The following is an 18,603-nucleotide window of genomic DNA, read 5'->3' on the forward strand; positions in this document are numbered from 1 at the left end:
GAGGAGAGGAGAGGAGAGGAGAGGAGAGGAGAGGAGAGGAGAGGAGAGGAGAGGAGAGGAGAGGAGAGGAGAGGAGAGGAGAGGAGAGAGGCAGAGAGAGTGAGAAGCCAAACAGCCCCTTTTATAGCAAGCCAGACCTGCGTAGCCATTGCCAGGTAATTGTTGAGTGGAGCCTAGAAGAAATGCCAACAGTTATAACAACACTTGTACATTGTGTGTAACTGTAGACATATTTGCAAACACTTCTATGCAAAGCATTTGCCTACATTACAATCAACATCTGGTTGCCCAGTGAGTCAATAGGAAACATCAAGCAGGCGGAGGATATGTTCTATACCCTTAGGAAATCAATGTAAAAAAAAAAGTTATGGTAATTATGGAGTTATATTTAAGGGTCACTGCAAGCACAAGCAAGGGAGCATCTAAATTACTAGTCCTCTTTATAAGTACTCCTTTAATGCAATAAACCATCCCTCATTCAGGGACTAACAGTGGTACTTCATTTCTAACATACAGAAAAGCACACACAGCCAAGTTTCCTCTGAGCATTGGTGACTAAGAAGCCCAGATGAAAGTTTTCAGTGTATATATTTATCATGTATGTGTACATTTTTTTTTGAACCTAAGGAAAAACTCTGCAGTCGGGTCCTTTATTTCTTTTATACACTAGGCCATGAATTCGTATGGAATGGGCTCCAGCAGCTCGGGCTCTTTCCCATTAGTCCTCACAAAGTGTGCTTCTCTGGGTGGTGCAGGCTGGCGCTTCAGCTGAACCCAGGTGCCCTTCTCTTTGGCTTCCTTTTTCTTCTGATCATTCTCCTTCACCCGCTTCAGAAAGCTGTCTCTGCTCTCCGAGTGTTTAATGTGCTCAATCCGCACATTGATCCTCTTGGCCAGAATCTTGCCCTTAACTTGCTTGTTTACAATGATGCCCACGGCATGCTGGGTGACACTGTAGACTCTTCCGGTTTTGCCGTGGTAACACTTATGGGGCATTCCTTTTTGAACAGTACCCATTCCCTTGATGTCTACAGTATCACCCTTCTTATAGATTTGCATGTATGTGGCCAAAGGAACAACTTCATGTTTCCTAAAAGGCCTAGAGAACATATACCGAGTGCCTCTCCTCTTTCCCTTTGTGTTCGTCATTTTGGCGAGTTAACTGGAAGATGGCTGCCGAGGCCGAAAGCATATGTGTACGTTTTAAAAGCCATCATCATACTCAGTGCTATTTTTATTTCTACCTAAATTCTCCCTTTGAATTAATTATTTCACTCTATTTTATCTCATTGCTTGGTATATCTGCTTTATACTGTCTCAAATCCTTTGAATAATGAGGGAATGATATAATGTTTTTAAGCTTTTAAAACTTTTTAAATATTACATTGTGTTTGTGTGTGTTTGTGTTCTCACATTGCCATGGTGATTGGGTGGAGGTCAGAGAACAGCTGTGGGAGTCATTTCTCTCCTTCCATCATGTGGGTCCTGAGGCTCACACTCAAGTCATCAGGCGTGGTGGCAAGCACCTTTACCAGCTGAGCCATCTCACTGGCCCAAGAAAGGTATAATTTAATAAACAGACTAGCAGTGTAGTTGTTAGGGGTTATTGGGGACTGTAAATTGAAACTGAGATATATATGGCTGAAGGTATCTTAATCAGCTGGGAAAGACAAAAGGTTCTCACTATAAGGAATGGTGTGTGCTAAGGCTCACCAAAAGAGGAAACCACAAGCACTTCCATGATTTTCATAGTGTAAGTGTGGAAAGGCCTCATAGAAGATGACATTCAGACACTTGGCCATCACATCTTGCAAAGGAGTAAAGGTTCTATACTAAAAAAATCAGAACCTTGAATGTGAACATTATATTCAGATATGCTTCTGAAAGACTATTCTTACAGCAACGTGAAAATGCTTCAGAACTGAATGGAGCTAAGACCTAGAGCTCCAGGCTGTGAGTGGTGAACAGCTATGGTGGTGGCTGCATGCACAGCAGAGAATATGAAAGGACTGAAAGGTGGTTGGGAGTTGGAGAGTTAGGAAGAAAGCTCGATTTAAGCCTTAGCCACTGGCTAAGAAAGATGAGGCAGGAGGACACTCTGGAAGTTCTGTACAGCAGCAGTGAGTACGGCATTCTGCTTAAAAGTTGTGTTGAATTTTTTGATACTACATTTATCCATTAATCTATTTTTTTATTAGGTTGAATATATTGAGTGTATAGGTAGCTTTTGGGAAAACTTTAAGGTCCCTGACATTGAAATGGCTCAAAACATAGTAAACTTGGTTAACAAAATGGCATGGGGCCACTGAAAAGATAAATAAGAAACACATGGAATTTCTAATTTAATAAAAAAACAAAATCAGAATTAAAAAAAAATACATGTCTCAATTCTTATGAGACAAACCTTACAGTCATAAAAGTGTACAAGTACATAAAAGTGTAATATGAGCGTACTATAAAATATCATTATGTTAAAAAAACACAAGGGATCTGTAGAAATGGCTAGGCGGTTAGTGTAACACACACACACACACACACACACATTTAAAGCATTTAACAACCCACAAAAATATGTACCACTTTCTGGCTAGTTAAAAACTATTTTATCATTATAACTCTTCTCTAAGATTATTTCCAAAGAAAAAGCTTGAGTGGAGAGGAAAACTAGTGGTGGCCATTATCTTTTTTTTTGTGGTTTGGTTTGGTTTGGTTTGGTTTGGTTTGGTTTGGTTTGGTTTGGTTTGGTTTGGTTTGGTTTGGTTTTTCAAGACAGGGTTTCTCTGTGTAGTCCTGGCTGTCCTGGAACTCACTCTGTAGACCAGGCTGGCCTTGAACTCAGAAATCTACCTGCCTCTGCCTCCCAAGTGCTGGGATTAAAGGTGTGCGCCACCACTGCCTGGCTGCGGTTGCCATTATCTTATTGAAGTATAAATCCTTCTGCAGCAGTAGACTATTCAGCTAATCCAGTTCTCCTCCAGGCTTTATCTCCTGGAATCCCTTTTCTGGCGCTTGATGCTTTGGCCTAACCTCTACCTCAGCTATGTGTCTTGATCTCTTCTAGTCATCCTCATACTCATACTGTGACCCACTAGCCAGTGCTCCTGCCCTGCCCTCTATGGCTCCACCCAAGAATACACTCCATGTACATTCTCTGTATCTTCTGTTGAAAACAATCTACCTCCCCAGATTTCCCAAAACAGTTATTTGTTTCTCTATTAGCACCTTATGCTAACTAAGGTAACCTATGTGTATGTTCTGTCTCTGTAATAAAATATAAACACCTCAGGGATGGGGACCATATCCTTACAATTTTCATAATCTAAAGCACTGCCACTTCACATGGTAATAGCCTTATAAATTTTGCTGAATCAATACCCAAATGACTAAATAACAAACTCCAAGAATAACTTAATGTCATTATTTTTGTATATAATCAATAATCTGCAAATATATCCCACTTAACTTTTCAAGGTCATGCTAAAAAGTCTAAGTAACCCTGAGCCTTCATATTGTTTATGTCTATGGCTTGTTTATATCTTGTCTATCATTATCTTGTTTATATCTATGGCTAAATTACTGAAATTGGATGAATGTGAAATAATTGATCCAAAACCCCTTCATTCTCTCTGAATTTTATGACCATGAACAACCAGTGATGGCTATACTTCTACCCAGGCATGGATTATGTTTAAAGTCAATAAATGCACTCAATTTAATATATCTAAAAAGGAATGCATTTGTCATATAATATATATATATATAAAGGACATCCATGTAAGAATTCTAGTGTTTTTATTTTGTTTTATCTACTCAGAGAATTATACCTTTCCCTGTTGTCTCATAAATTTTGACTCAAATGATAGAACTTCCTTTAGGCGTTAGATCCAACATCCTCCTTATGGTCTTAAAAAAATAAAAACGAAAACTTGTCAGCAGGGAGGCCTCTGGGTAACTTCTCTGATCATCATCTTTTTTTATGTTTAAGTCATCATAGTTTAAGGTCCTCAGGAGAATTGTTAACATCCTTGCTTTAAAAGATCCAGAACTTCCTGAAGCAAATACATTTTGAATGTCTTTGAGTAGTTTGCAACCAAATAGTGCTCCTTAACCCATTTGTCCCTCCAAAATATGATTAGGGGAGAAAAATCAGGAAAGAAAACAAGAATAAAAATTTCCTTAGAGATGATATCTTGCACCTTTCCTTTGTCAGTTCAAACCATCTTAAATGCTTTTTTGCCATATAACATTTAACCAAGTTTCGCCAGCCACTGGTCTTCAAGCACATATATGCTTCATTATGCTATGCTTTTTCACATAACCAAACGCTACCCCTGTGCATTGCAAATCATCTCATGATGTAATTATTAATCCTACGACCATCGCAAAAGCATGGAGAAACCATTATGCCATAGTAGGCTTCTTGCTAGACATGGACACCACCTCAAGCGTGCCAAGTAATGGGAAATACTCAGTAGAACATAGACTGGGTTAAAAAACTAATCCCTCTGCTTTCATCAGTTTCATGAAAGCTGTAAGAAATTACACTCATTCATTCTTTAAAGCAGTGGTATTCAGAGTGATCCTTAGGTTACTGGCTAGTAAAAGGAAAGCTGTCCAAGGCTTTGATGGATAAAATCTAACACTGATTTTTATGCAAACCACCTCTCATTGGACTAAAGGGGAAGCTTGTGTTCATGAAGGCTGATTAAGAAGCTTTCAGTTAATCTTGACACTACAATCCTCCCTCAACAAAATCCAAATAGAGGAGGAATGGAGACAGAGCAAGAGAGCACTGTAGTCCTACCTTTAGATCAGACCTTCATACATTACCATAGTATGGAAAAAAAGAAGGGAAAATATGGTATTCTTTTTAAATATCTAGACAGTAAACAAAATAACCTACTGATATAAAAGTTTTCCAAAGAAGTCATATTGGAACACGTCAAGACAATTCCTTATCAAAGAAAGCATTGAATATTATAAGCATTAAGTAGAGATTTGTGCATCCTGAGTGTGTTTTCATTATGCCGTTTTTTTGTGAGGGAAGTCTGGGCAGTTAAACCTTCTCTAGGCACACATCACATTCATGAAAACCAGTGGTATTTCCCACATTCTATCATAAGAACAAACCAGGTCCCAGCTCATCGTCCAGGCCTCCTTATGAATTCAGAAGAAGACCACTCAGCATTCTAGCAACTGTTTCTGTTTCTGTTTCTAAACCCAAAAGAAAAATTGAGTATCTTATCTTATGTTTTTATTTTAAAAGTTTGTGATCCAATTTCTTTTTAAAGATTATAATGTGATCTCCATATAGAATTGGCTAGGATAATTTGGAATTGAGGATTTCATTCTTATCGACAGTAAAAGCAAAATTTCCTTTAGGTATAAGACTAAATTATGCAATTATTTACATATGTGAATTATGATTAAAGAAAAATGTAAAACATTGATGTGTTGTTTGATATATTTAAAATCTAGGTTGTTTAATTTATTATGGTATTGTACCTTTCTTAACTCTTTGGGTGCTATTGTTAAAAGTGTTTTATACAAAATAAGGAGAGATGTTCCGTGCTATAGAGTGGTTCTTAAACTAGTTGTATAATGCCAGTTGTACATGAGGTTGTAACACTCAGTATGTCTAGCAGCAGATTCTTGATTACCTCCCTCAACCCATTTTTAACTTCTACTTGGTGCTGTTCAATGGGTGAACAGTAGGAAGCCAAAGAGAAAACACTCAGAATAAATGGTCCTTGCAAAGCTCTTTGTCTTCATTTAAGGGACTTTAATGAATTTACAACTTGCTTTTCAATGTCAATTCTTACGAAAATAACCTATGAAAACCACTTTTGCCAAGCAGTGGTGGCACACACCTTTAATCCCAGCACTTGGGAGGCAGAGACAGGTAGATTTCTGAGTTCAAGGCCAGCCTGGTCTACAGAGTGAGTTCCAGGACAGCCAGGGCTACACAGAGAAACCCTGTCTTGAAAAACCAAAAAAAAAAAAAAAAAAAGAAGAAAAAGAAAAAGAAAGAAAAGAAAAAACGAAAACCACTTTTTCCAGAACTTTTCCGAATATAAGGAAAAGAAGGCTGTGAAATGTTTTCTTTTACTCACTTAAGGTGACAAGCACACGTTACCTGTATAATCAAACACAAAACACATTTTATACTTTCATAAATTGCATGAGTCTTCTCAAAACTCAAGAAAGTAAACATATATCTGAATCACAATAAAATCTGTTTATAAAACTAAGGTTTTGCCCATGACTGAGTGAACATTTAATCAGTTTACATACTTGACTAAACAGAATTGCGATGCTTTTTTTTTTTTTGCTACTAATCAAATAAGCCCTCACCTTAAAATTCCATTCTCTAGACATAAGTGAAGTTCCTCCCATAAAATCAAGACTATTGTCCAGCACCAAAACTGCTATAGTCATAAATATTTCTGTTTGAAACAATTCTTGGCTTTTTTTCTTGCCTATGGTACTAGGCTCAAATGCACCACACACTATGCAGTATAACACCTCCTAAAGGAAGAATTTCCTGACAGAAATCTGTACAGAAAAACATCCTGTCCTAACTAATGAAACCCAAAGATAGTAAAGTTAGTTATGACCCCATTCCATTTGAAAGACATGTCAGATAACAACCAGTCTTTAACAACTTGCAAGAAACTTGGAAGTATGTATTATTTTAATATGATCCTTTATACCTCAGCCTTCTTCCTTAATTCTAACCTTCTTCTTTTCTTGTTAAAAAAGTGAATAGAGATGCTTGATCTCCGGGAGAACAGTAGCATATAGAGAAAGGAAAGCTTAGAGAAAACCCCATGAAAAAACGAGGATGTCAGGATATGTCCACAGGAGTCTTATGGCCCTTGTAATATACACTGTGGGAAGATGTTCACTGTCTTCCCTTGCTGAGCAGGGAAGACTGACTTTCTTTCCATGACCTTCTCTCATCCCTCTCATGTAATCTATTTTCACCAAAACTACTATATTAAATAAGCCAATTTTTAGAAGAACTCTTTTTTTAATTTAAGTGTTTATGTGTATTCTGTATGAGTGTGTGCTGTGTATGCAGGTGCTCTCTAAAGTCTGAAGAGGGTGTTGGATTCTCTGGAACTGGAGTTACAGGCAGTTGTGAGCTATGTGATGTCAGTGACAGAAACCAAACATTGATCCTCTGGAAGAGCAGTGAATACTCTTAATTGCTGAGCCATCCATTTCTCTACGCACCAAAATAAGCCAAAAAATGTAAGCTTTGATTAATTCATTGTGTCTTCAACTAAACTTGAAAAAAAGATGAAGAGAGAGGGAAAAAATGAAGAAAAAAAGGCTGGGGGAGGGAAAGAGGAAGGGAGAGAGAAAAGGGAGGAATGAAGAAAGAAAGGGAGGGAGGAAGGGAGGGATGGAGGGAGGGAGGGAGAGAGGGAGGGGGAAAGAGAGAGAGAGAGAGGGAGAGGGAGGAAGGAAGGGAGGGAGAAAATCCTGAAGGAGCATAATACAATTTAGAATTATAATGATTACCAGGGACTTTGGTCTAGGTACATGTGTAGAATAGCATTTCAAGCAGAGGTAAATGAGGACGGGGGCAGATGGTTTATATTATGAAAATAACATTCTGACCCACCATATGCCTGAAATATTTCTCCAAGCTAACAGGAACTTGTGATTTTTTTCTGAACACTGGACTCTTAAACCAGCCCCTCCCCCATGCCTAGCAACCCCTGTTCTCAGTACACACAGAGCTCAGAATTGTCCCCCACATACTTGCCTCCAGCCTGACCTGCAGAGATGCTATTAACCTGAGTGATGGAGGCTCAAAGGTTGCCCTTTTCACGTCAACATTTGGAAAGGGCAGATGCTAATACATCCACAACCAAATATATTGGAACACATGCAAATGTTCATGCTTTGACCAGAGAGGTCAAAGTGTTAAAGAACTGAGAGCAATAGGGTCTGGTTTGTGGAATTCCTTTTGTTGAAGGCTTGCTCGCTGTCAGGATGAAACTGAGGTGTTGGTGACACTGACCAGAGCTCAGAGGCCATACACACAAACTCTGCAAGTCACTTGCAGAAACTTAGACTACAGGTTGCAAAGGCAAAATGTTCTCAATCACATGAAAGACAGACATTACAACATCATCTAAGATTAAGAAAAGAATTTTCACCTCTCGAAGTTGTTTTTTTTGTTTTGTCAAAAAAAAAAAAGTTGTTTTTTTTGTTTTGTTTAGGCAAAATCTTAGCCTAGGAGAGCTCCTTGGATATAATGCACTGTTGAACAAGGTCTACTAACTTATCACTGATCTTTCTTTAACCCCAGCAAAGATGCATCTTTAATTTGGGTTTTCATATCCTTATATTCTTTAACTCTTGCAGACACTTACACTACAGTTATTCAAAACCTTGCTCACCATGCCTTTGCAGATCCTCAGCTGCTGTTAAAAGGCACTAAGTAGAGTGCACTTAATTTAGCTCTATAGATTTCAGATAAGGAGGACCTTTTTCTTAATCTTTAAAGCACATGGATGAATAATTCTGGGAAGTCTGTTAATATGAAGTTGATGTCTTTCCACATGCCTTCCAACAGAACCTACCATATGTAGGATGTATGTTCAATACAACCTTGGGTATAAAAATGATGACTTGGCACATGCATCTTGTTTATTTTCTAAAACAAGTTATGGATGAAAATCAATCCATTGATAGATTCTATGAAAGTTATTCTTCATTCTGAATTGTATCAGAATGACAAGAAGATATCATATAAGGAACACATCTATAAACAGTTTTGAAGTGTTTCATAAATTACTAAAAGTGATACTAATTTCTTGTTAGGCATTTCTACTTAAAATTTGCCTGTGATTACCAAATTTTGTTTAAGTTATTCTTAGAACTTCTTTGCATTCAAAACAAGAAAGAAAGAGAGAGAGAGAGAGAGAGAGAGAGAGAGAGAGAGAGAGAGAGAGAGAAAGAAAGAAAGAAAGAAAGAAAGAAAGAAAGAAAGAAAGAAAGAAAGGAAAGATGATTAGCTACTATTTGATTTGAGGACACCCTACAGATTAATCTTAATTGTATCTTGACATTGTATTGTTCACATAAGAAATAAAAAACTTTTGAGAATGAAAGCAGGACTTTAATGTAATTTAGAAAAGCCATCAACTTGCTGCAGATAATGCTGATAAAATTATCCATGGCTTGAGGTCAGTATTTCCATTTTGGTCAAGTGTCAAGAATGGCATATATAGCTTGATCATGCTAGCCCCTTTTGTCCTGGGAATACTTTTATTCCTGCCCATCGAGTGAAAGTTTGTCTTTAACAACATCAACATGTTGGCAGCCAAGTACATTACTTGAAACTGAAAATGGATCCCCAGACAGAGTTATTAATTTAACAGACTGGCAAACCAAGGAGGGGTAAGAGCCCTGCACAGAGCCTTACCAAACTAAGACAGAAGTGCATTGCTTTTGATAATGCATATCCCATGACAGGTTAAGGAAGGCATTCTTTTCAGAATGACCTAGGACAGGCTCAGTCTTGTTTATGAAATTAAAAAAGGGGAAATGTGGAGAGCTTTGGGGGCTGCTTGGCAGGAATCTGAGATTAGGCTAGAACAAAGAAGTAATTTCTGCCAGGAATCTAAATCTTAAGCTAGAACAAAGAAATAATTTCAGGCAGGAATATAAATCTTAGGCTAGAACAAAGAGGTAGACTTCATGCATGAAAATGACTTTGGGCTAGGACAAGGAAGTAGGCTCAGATATTTTGGTCATCCTGATAACCCCTTAAAAATAGTGATCACTCATGATCACAGTATTTTATTGCCTTGCTTGTTCTTTGACGATTTGTGTTTATTGTCTTGCTTGTTCCTTGACTATCTGCATCTATTGTATTGCTAATTCCTCAACCTAGAACTGACCTTAATACTTGCATGTAATTAAAATGGTATAAAAGCAAAAATAAATAAATAAAGCCATATATGAATATCTAAAGCAACATTATTCAAAACACTAGAGGAGAAGTAACTCAAATGACCACAATTTGGTGGGTAATAAAATGAGATATGCCAAAAAAAAAAAAGTCACCAACTTTTAGAAGGACTATCAAAGAACTTTTTAACTTGAATGTTGCCTTACTTGATTCTTATGTAGAATAGTTCCTCTATGGAGAAACTAACATTGTTCTATGTTCACAAAGAGGGGACTCACCATGAAGACAAGGAAGCTTCTACACTGGCTGACTAAAAGCATAATGTCAACATATTTTACTTGAAATTTTTCATTGTTTTTCTTAAATAAGGTTCATGTAATATTGTAAGTCTCAAGACCTACAAAACTGGATTCTGCCACTGCCAGTTAGAAATAAGATAGGTAGAAGCAGCTGAAATAGCATTCTTCTAAGAATGGGTCTAGGGACTTCAGACTCATCTGGAAGGCTTATTAAAAATGCATATTTGGGAGCTGGGGAGTCAGGTCAGTTGATAAAGTGTTTGCTACAGAAGCATGAGGTTATGAGTTTGATCCCCAGTACTCACATTAAAAAAGAAAAAAAAGCAAGGCATAAAGACATATACCTATGATCTCAGCACTCGGTCTACCTAGCCAATCTAATTAATTGATCACCTCCCAGTTCAGTGAAAGATCCTGCCCCACAAAATAAAGTAGAAGGCCAGCAAGATGGCTCAGCAGGTAAAACTCTTCACCTGATGCTGAATCTCTGGGACAATAGTAGAAGGAGAACTCTCCAAATTTTCTGCTTACCTCTAGACATATTGCCCTAATGTGCCTCCAGGCACATTCAATGGTGCACATATGCCTGAAATTAGTACCCCACACCCTAGATACATACATGCATACCATTCACTATGACTTACCATCTAAAATTGTTTTGACTCAATCAGTTTGATGCCTGGAAGTAGACATATTTAATAAGTCACCAATATACAGCAACACGAACATTTAAGGTTTTGAACTATTGAACTTGAGTTTTTGGGTAGATTCAGTGAAGATCTTCATTGGGTCATCTGTGGGCTCCTCATGACTAGCAGATGACCTAAACTCCAAAATAAAATACAAAGCCAAAGGATTTGGGCTTGGGGAAATTTTCTTATCTAGTAGAATTTGGTTTAAAGCTTGAGGGAAATGACTTTTACTCTTGAAGAGTTAGCAAACACTTCTTCCAATTGGTCAGTACTTACATTATACAATAGCACGTAACCCCCATGATATCTATGAGGGAACATCCAGCCAGAGACAAACTTATATGTGTTCTCTGATCAAGCCATCGCTGACTTTTCTAACTCTGTCTTGCCCTACAGTCCAGAAAAGAAGAGAATAGAAAAGAAGACATTAAGGTGACTACATTGTCCTCCCCAATAAGATAGGTTTTTGTTATAATGTACTGCATTTTCTTCAGTTTTTCTTTAATGTAAAGTCAAGTTTAGAATCTTCTGTAAAAGTGACCCATAGAGTATCAAGTGAGAAATATGTCTGGAGTACTATATGTACTGGAGTACTATATTTAAGGAATAGTATGTGATTTTGGCTAAATTTGGGTTAGCTTTCCTATGAAGTACAAAATAACCTACTGGTCAGATATACTTGAAGGAGAATTTTTGTTTTCTTTTTAAGTCAACAACGCTTTGGGATGCATAACCTTTCCAAAATAAAAATAATAAGAAAACCAACATCATAGGATTGTTGTAATAACTAGACATGATATTAACCTTCTTAGCACAGTGCCCAAATATTCAAGATCAGCTATAATCCCTCTGCTATTGAGCTCTCACAAGGAGTGTACTAAGAAACTTCTAAGTTACCTGAACCAAACAAAGCCTCTGTGATAATTATCTTTTGCTACATAATAAATTACCTCAAAACTTACAAATATGTTCAGGACCCTGAAATCAATTTATCTGGGAATTTCTGGCTCATCATCTGCTGGAGGTGCCAGTCAGACTGTCAGATGAGGTGCTGTTATCTGAAGGTTGGATTGGATCTCCTTCCAGCCTCAGCAAGGTGGTTATTGACAAAAGGCTTATGTCATGACCATGTGTGCCTTTCCATAGAGCTACTCACAGATATCATCTAACTTTTCCTCATACAAGTAATCAGAGAAAATGCAAACAGGACCAAGTTGAAAGCCACAAGGTTTTTTATGAACCAATATCAGAGAAATATACTGTCACTTCTACCGTGTTCCACTGACTAATGATGAGGTGAAACTGTGAATGCTGGGAAAAGGGATGGATCATTGAGGATAGTGTTTGGCCCATCATTTGCCAACCAATACCACATTCTGTGTTTTTTTTTTTTGGGGGGGGGCTCTGGAGCGTTGAAGCTTAACAGGGAGGAGAGGTTTTTGTTTGTTTTTGCTTTAGTTTTAGAAGACATTACTGATTATAATGGTTTACAATCTACCCACAAATAAAAGGCATCTGAGTAGCTAGAAAAAACGTCTGAGTGGGGTCTGCTGGCCACTCACAATGCATCCAGTTTCACATGCCTAAGAAATCCACAGCTGACTTTGCTAAAGATCATGACTGTTGAATATTCAAGCTCAGAACTTTCAGAGTGCAGAGGATGGAAGCTGTCTCTGTGTATTAGCAAGCCAGAATGGAGATCACATAAGGCACAGTTTACAGATCTGTATTTATGATGAGGTCTGGTGGAAAAACAGCAAGAGTAAACCATACGGGGAAGTCTAATTCCAGCAGGGAGTGCTTTGAAATAACACCATACTTCACTTACCCCCATTGATGTCCTTGATAACCAGTTTGGAAAACAATAAAACACCCTGTAACTTGCCATGTTTTATTTTCTTACAGTGGTCTCCACTGTTTGGTGGTGACTTTGAAAGCGCTTGTTCTTACAGGAGCATCTGGACTTAGGTTTTGACACCCCAAACAGACTACAAATGAACCAAATTGCTTGCCCAAGTACAAGATCTTATGGGGGAAAGGTCCTCCTTAAAGCTCTCAAAACCAAACCAGGCAGCAGTTACTGGCTTGGATTTGTAGTTTCAGAAGAAAGCAGCTGGCTAACATTATAGACATTCTGAGGAACTTGTCTTTCAGAGGAAAGTTCTTTGATGGCTCTGGACTGATTTTATTTTATGTGCTTATTAACAGGCACACTTTCTCCCCCATTGGGAGGGAAAAGCAAGCAAGCAAACAAACAAACAAAAACCCAACAGTACACTGAAATAATAAAACAAGTAAAGGCAAGTGTCTGATTTCACATCTTGATATTAGCTGAGTCTCCTGCCTTCTCTTTTCATGCTTCCTGGGTAAAGGCTCTGTCTATGGCCTGCCTGCCTGACTCTACTTTGATCTGTGAGGCAGTGCCATACTGCTGTAAATGCACATGCTTCTTTTGATCTAGTACTTAGCTGCTCTTACTTAAATAGATAGCTTCTTTTAACTATGTTGTGTTCTCTCTCTCTCTCTCTCTCTCTCTCTCTCAAAGTTGGCTTAAACTGCTATTATTTAGACAGAAAAATATTTCTTAAGATTGCTCTGATCTGACCTTTATTTCCTAAATTCTAAAATCCTAAAACTCTGTTGTAGATTTTGTAAAGCCAAACTTATATTAAAATGAGTTGCTGTTACAGATGTTGTGTAATATTGGCAAAACCTTTGCTTTTTTTAATGAGAAGGTAGCTTTTCAAGAAATAATAAACATAACACTGTTTTGCCTATACATTGGCAAAAATGCTCATATCAGGATCTAAACATAATAGCCAATTATCCTTATGAATTTTAGTCCATGCTTAATATATTTTCATATTGCTGGATCACAATACCATAAAAGTATAGGAATTGTATTTTTTTCCTTTTTTTGTTGTTTTTGTTTTTTGTTTTTCGAGTCAGGGTTTCTCTATGTAGTCCTGGCTGTCCTGGAGCTCACTCTGTAGACCAGGCTGGCCTCGAACTCAGAAATCCGCCTGCCTCTACCTCCCAAGTGCTGGGATTAAAGGCATGCACCACCACTGCCTGGCAGGAATTGTATTTTTTAAGAATAAGAAGTATATATATTTATTCTTGAAAGAATGTGTTATACATTTTATTAGGTGTTTTATTGATTTGTTACTGACTAGCCTATACTTCAGCCTGTTATCCATTTAGTAAATCATAATGGGGCAAGGATGCAAAGAAATTACATCACAATTGTATAATAGGGGAGGGACACAAAGAAAAATGTATAAGAATCAAGCCATGAAGGTAGGAGACAGCAGGCAAAGACCAGAAAACAATTATATTCAAATATGGTCAGTGCCTTCAGCCTGGCTTGAGAGTGGTAACAAAAATCTCAAAGAGGCAGCATTTAAGTACCATTGAAGGACAAAATGACTCAAACCTTATGGTTTTTTACATTTCTGGTCAAGTCTACAGCATAAAATAAAACTATGTATGCAGAAATTCTCTGATCTAATACAAGTATTTGAACCCATGGAAGATGTCTAAAGTTTGAAAGATTTGCTGCCTCAAGCTATACCAAAAACCTTCTTGTTTTTCATCCAACATGAAGGAGACCCAACTCACTCACATATTTATTTTTTTCTGCATACAATTTAGAACTTCAGCTCTATTCATTTAAAGGTATGTTGGTCATTTTCCTTCACTATACCAAATATCTGAGAGAATCTACTTTAAGAGAATAAAAGCTCATTTTGCTTATGGTCTTGAAGATCTATATGGTCTCCAAAAGTCCATAGTCAATTGGCTCTTCTGCTTTGGGGCCTATAGTGAATCAGAACATCAAGGCAGAGAGCATGCATGGTTGGCAATCAGGTGGCAAGAAGAGAGAGAAGAGGATCTGGGCTTCCAATATTTCCTTCTGGGGCATGTCTCTAATGACTTAACCATCTCTTCCACTAGGCCCCATTTCTTTCTTTCTTTCTTTCTTTCTTTCTTTCTTTCTTTTCTTTTCTTTTCTTTTCTTTTCTTTTCTTTCTTTCTTTCTTTCTTTCTCTCTTTTCCTTCCTTCCTTCCTTTCTTTCTTTCTTTTTTTCTTTCTTTCTTTCTTTAAATCAAATTGTAATTTTTACTTATTCACACAGGGTTTATAAACACAAAAAGATAGGATGTGGGGAAGGGGGTAACACCAGAGCGTAGGTGTTCAAGAAGAGTACAGATATCTTTCAGAACAGGGTATCGGCTGGGTGAAGGTTCAGGGGACAGGTCACTATGACCCTTCCTATGATTCACTTGTCCTTATCTAAGTTGGTACTATCCGCTAAGGCTACCTATTTACAAGGTCTATGACTACTCAGGCTGGTAAATTTCCACAAAAGCTGCCTGTTTACAATAGCTTATAGCCATCTGTTTCAGTGTTTTTCCACAGAGACCCAGGACTTTGTGTTAGCATGCATAGATGTCAGGTCTATGGCTGATTTTAGGCCTATGGCTGATTTTAGGCCTTCAGTGTATAAGCAGAGTTGCCCCTGACATATCCTCCCTTCTCCAAGTATAGAAAGAAGGGCTGTGGCAATTCTAATCTTGTGAAGGTGGGGATACAGGTCTGACCTCTAGTAATTGAAGGGGACCTTGTAATGGCTCCGGTCCCCCTGTCGTTGTCCAGTAAGGCATGAGGGCCATACCCATCTCGTTGTTTTTTTCCTGGAGAGGGGATACTTTTGACATCAACTCCTATGCAGTCAGGCTTGTCCCTCAGGGAACCTAGAGAGATATTTTTTAACTTTTATTTATATTCCCTTGCAGTGCTTAGCCTCACAGCCTAAGCAAGAATTCAGATCGCCAGTCAGAGGGGGTTCTGGGTGGTCCCTCTCTGCTTGGTCTAGGGGCAGATAGGCCCCATTTCTTAAAGTTTCCACAACCTTCCAATAGCACCGTAAGCTGGAGTCTTCTCTCTCTCTCTCTCTCTCTCTCTCTCTCTCTCTCTCTCTCACACACACACACACACACACACACACACACACACACCACATACACAATGTTGCCCCATTGATTAAAAAGTACTTATAATTACTACCTTTTCCATGCCCTGACTGTTCACAAGAGTCTTAAAGCACTGATCCTGGCTTAGACACTGAAGACTGTTGAAGCATACAAAAACCGTAAGCACAAAAGTTTGGAGTGGGGTCAAAAGAAGTGATAAATTGTTAACTGCATGATTGTTACACTAGAACATTCCTACTATTTGGAAGGTTTGGAGACCAGGAATCTGATCACAAAGATTCTGATTGGGTGTGTAGTAGTGGGGAGGAGAGTTTGAGCTCTAAATGATATAAGTGTGTAAGTGTCTGGCGACTGAGCAGAAAGTTCAGTATAGGGTGAAGAGTGCTGAATGCACACAGAGCGGGTTGAGTTGGGGAAATAAAAACCTTGAGGCTGTGAAACTGAAAAAATGAAGTGTGACCCTGGGTACTTTGCCTCTCTTTTCACGCCAGGCATCATTATGTTTCTGAAACCTCACATTTCATGTAGAAGAAACTGTGCACGAGGAAGAACAGCCACCAAAACTTAGATAGACTACATCTTACAAGCCTGGGTTCCCTGGCTACCCCACTGACTTGTCTTGAGCCTGAACTTTTCTTCATGAGATTAGTTTCCCATTGAGAACCTTAGTGTCTATAGTTCAGTGTTCACAGGAACCTCTTGAAGAGTGGTAATCATACCTTGAAATGCTGTAAAGGTATGGTCTCATTGTAGCTCTTCTAGGAAGGACTCCCACCTCTCTCTCTGGACACTCAAACTCCACACCAAACTTGAGAAACAATAGAACTTGAAGAATGGGAACTTTTAAGTATTAGCAAAAGAGACTAGAGGACAGAATGGAAGTGGAGTGCAGGTGAGCCCATGTGAACAATAAGGGACGACAGAAACGAAGCAAGATGTACAGGCGAGTCCATGGGAACAATGAGGGAAACCTACTAGGAGGATGGAGACTAATATTACTTTGAGAGCATGGGCAAAAAATATTTTACAGTCTTAGGATTCAAACCCAGGGCCTTCTACATACTAAGCAAGTACTCTACAACTCAGATAGGCCTCACACTTCCTCTTTAGCCTAGGTTAGTCTCAAAATCATTATCTCCCTCCTTCAGCCTTTAAAGTACTAGAATTGTATGGGGCCTTTTGCCACACACTTTGTCAAACTTGAAAAAAAATTACTTAATGAGTTACTGAGTACAGGCTGTCTGTAACCCCTAACTTTGGGAATACCAAATGGCTTTGGTTAAGTTTGGCTAAGTTTATATTTCCCCAAATTTAACCAACTAGTTTCCTACCCAAACTATATAAACAAATTGTAAAGGGGAATTCTCAAGGAAATCAGGGAACTATTACTAGAAAAAAGGTGGGGAACAAATGGTGGAAAATTAAAAGCAGTAGGTTTGACAGTAGTACCCTTTGCACTAACTTATACATTCTTACCAGTATGACAATGGTGAAACGTATATGACTAGAATGCTTTCATGGAGCATGACAATGTATTCAGTACCATGATCATGCTTGGCTTTCTCCATATTAACTAATCCATTTCAAATTCAACCCTACAATTATGTTACTAAGAAGGATATCATGTACAGAGAATAATTAACTAGCTCAAAGGCTTATTTAAGAGTTGAACACCAACCATTTGAGTCCAGAACCCATGTAAATGTATATGTGGAAGTGCAGTGTTGGAATGGTGAGATACTGACTTCTTTAATAACTCCCTCTCCTTCCTTCTCAAGTGCTGTTTAAGTAGAGCCGAGGCCAGGCGGGATGCTGCTAAAGTGGCTCTCATCAACTCTCTCTTCAACGAGCTGCCCTCCCGAAGGATCACCAAGGAGTTCATCATGGAGAGTGTTCAGGAAGCAGTAGCCTCCACCAGGGTGAGTACCGAAGGGAGACAAGAGGTGGCCTCTATGAGAAAATGGGGACATTTGAATTTTGGGAAATACTAAAGTAAGCAAATTTCTCATTCCAACAATGTGCAGGTTAAATTTTGTCCAGTGACTTACTAACACTCAGCAAAATGGAACCTTAGGTTGAAAGTCATGAAGATGGAGCATGGCTGTCCATTGTACATCTTACTAATCAATACTCTTGGCAACCCAGGATCAAAACCAATCAAGTTTCAGACTGAGGAAGATCACATGATTACATTGACTCCAATGTTTGCTTTTTGAAGAATATAGGTATTTTTTTAGGGTCCAAGAATGTATGCAATGGAAGAAAGACTCATAATTTAATAACAAATTAGTTCTACTTTTCCCCCAACTTAACTAATTATAAGAAATCCTTACTGTAAGTGCTAATTCCCCAACTAGTATGCAGTCTTGCAATTTATAGTGTTAAAAAACTGTGGGCTGCTTAGACAGCTCTATGTGTTAGAATAATCATGGTTCCTAGTTGTTTGCATCTTCCAGTAAGCTTTGAGGCTTTCTATGACAGATACAATGAAATGCTTTGAGAGAAAAATAACACAACAAAATGTGTCTTAGAAATTTAAAGAGGGAAATTTCTCAGCCACCCATGGCTGGATATTTACTTGTCCATTAAACGGTAGAGAGTTCCTGACCATTATCTCCATCTATAAGCCACAGAGGAAAGAAACCTGAGCCCCACCTACAGCAGACGTTTTTCCTGTGTG

General features: G+C 38.3%; 1 protein-coding gene across 1 annotated transcript in view; it reads left to right on the top strand.

Moving 5' to 3' along the window:
* Positions 1 to 18,603, top strand: part of Lix1 (limb and CNS expressed 1) — a 53,625-nt gene that overhangs the window by 22,430 nt on the left and 12,592 nt on the right. The window contains exon 3 of the mRNA XM_028783502.1: positions 17,702 to 17,842. Coding sequence (XP_028639335.1) covers positions 17,702 to 17,842 — 141 coding nt within the window. The remainder of the gene's footprint in view (positions 1 to 17,701; positions 17,843 to 18,603) is intronic.

The sequence above is a fragment of the Grammomys surdaster genome, unplaced genomic scaffold (assembly GCF_004785775.1).
Source record: "Grammomys surdaster isolate TR1022 unplaced genomic scaffold, NIH_TR_1.0 1136, whole genome shotgun sequence".
Classification (NCBI taxonomy): Eukaryota; Metazoa; Chordata; class Mammalia; order Rodentia; family Muridae; genus Grammomys; species Grammomys surdaster.